At 57.3% G+C, this 1780-nt stretch overlaps 1 protein-coding gene across 1 annotated transcript in view; it reads left to right on the top strand.

The window, feature by feature from the left end:
- Nucleotides 1-1780, top strand: part of LOC104274390 (schlafen family member 13-like) — a gene marked incomplete at both ends in the record, with an annotated part of 2935 nt that overhangs the window by 851 nt on the left and 304 nt on the right. Inside the window, one exon of the mRNA XM_009870004.1 lies at nt 900-1659. Within this exon, the coding sequence (XP_009868306.1) occupies nt 900-1659 (760 nt within the window). The remainder of the gene's footprint in view (nt 1-899; nt 1660-1780) is intronic.

The following is a 1780-nucleotide window of genomic DNA, read 5'->3' as shown; positions in this document are numbered from 1 at the left end:
GCCCTTTAAGATCATCAACTCTAACCATTGACCCAGCGCTGCCAGGCCCAGCACTAACCTGTGGCCTTGAGCACCTCATCTCCACGGCTTGTAAATCCCTCCAGGGGTGGGGACTCCCCCTCTGCCCTGGGCAGCCTGTGCCAGGGCTTGACGACCCTTGGGTGGGGCTGTTGCTGGTGACAGGGGTCGGTGTGACCCGAGGGCAGGACCCGGCCCTTGGCCGCGGCGAAGCTCTGACGATTGGCCTGGGTCCCTCGCTCCAGCCTGTGCAGGGCCCTCGGGAGCCTCGCTGCCCTCCAGCAGATCAGCAGCGCTCTCACCCAGCCTGGTGCCACCCGCAAACTCCCTGAGGGAGCGCTCGATGCCCTCGCGCGGGTCAGGGATGAAGATATCAAACAGGAGTGGCCCCGGCCCTGAGCCCCGGGTGACCCTGCTTGTGACCGGCCGGCAACTGGGCTGAGCCCCGTTCACCGCCCTCTCTGGGGAACCAGCCCCGTGTAAACGCATGAAGTGACCGGGGCTGGGAGCAGAGCAGAGTCTGCTGCTGGGTACAGCCCAGCCGCTCTGTGGGGGGCAAGACCAGCCGGCTGCCCGGGGGCTTTTGTACGGAGCCGCTGTTGCTTCTGTGTGTACTCAGCCGGTCTCCTAAACCGGGCTGGGAAGAGCTGGTCCTGGGCTGGCATCTTTAGCCCAGGGCCTGAGAGCTGGGCAGATGAGGAAAAGAATCTGGGAGCACATGGAGTGGTAAAGGAAAGTTCTGGAGAGGCCAGACAGGTCTTTGAGGCCGCTCTGGTCTGTATTTGTAGCCTTTCACCAGTATTAATTCCCACCAAGTAGTTTCAGAGGGCTGGACTTGCACCTCCCACACTAACACTGTTCCTTCTGCTTTGCCTTGTTAGTGGAATCCGGGAAAATAATATGTACTCCAGAAAAACTCGTGAAAGATCTCCTCGAAGAGCATCCAGCGTTGGATGGTTTAATGCAAGAACAGCTGGAGCAGCTGTTGCAGAAGCGCTCTCAGGGAGTTCTGATATTTTCCAGAAGCTGGGCTGCTGAGGTTGGCTTGCCAAAAAATCAGAACGTCGTTTGTGATGCTCTCCTGATAGCCGGGAAAAGCCAGCCCATCCTCTACACAGTCTGTCAGAGCCGCATCTCAGAGGATTTGTTCCAGTACTCCAGGGGCGTGGCCCAGAGGCTGAAGGAGAAATTAGTCAACACTGGGGGCTACATTCACAAACTGTGCGTGATCCCGAAGCTCCTGGCTTTGCCTCCCAACAGGAGCTGTGGAGAAGGACGGGATCGGGATATTCAAGAGCTGTATCCCCAAAATCAAGAGCTGTATCCCCAAAACTACAGTCAAATTAATAACGGCAACTTGCAGGCCCTCTTGCGTGCTCTCACCGTAGCTCTGCTGACTTTTGAGTCCTTTTTAAGTGACCGCGTTGGTTGTGAGTTTTTGAACCTCCTGACCATGAGACAATACCAGCTGCTGTCAGAAAACCTTCACAGAACTAGGAGGCTGTATGTTTATGGCCTGCCAGGAACAGGCAAAACTGTAGTGGCTCTGAAGATCATAGAGAAAATCAGAGAGATGCTGCCGTGCGCACCAGAGGAAGTTCTTTATGTGTGCGAGTATACGCCTCTCAGAGATCTTGTGCGGTAAGTGTTTCCTCCAGCGTGGGTCCTCCCTGGGGTCACGGTTGGCTCCAGGCGCATCCTCTGCTCCTGCGCCGTCTCCCTCTCCCCTGGCCTGGGCTCCTCCCCGGGCTGCTGCCTCCTG

Source organism: Apaloderma vittatum, unplaced genomic scaffold (genome assembly GCF_000703405.1).
Source record: "Apaloderma vittatum isolate BGI_N311 unplaced genomic scaffold, ASM70340v1 scaffold13435, whole genome shotgun sequence".
NCBI lineage: Eukaryota > Metazoa > Chordata > Aves > Trogoniformes > Trogonidae > Apaloderma > Apaloderma vittatum.
This window is presented reverse-complemented; position numbering and strand designations above follow the sequence as displayed.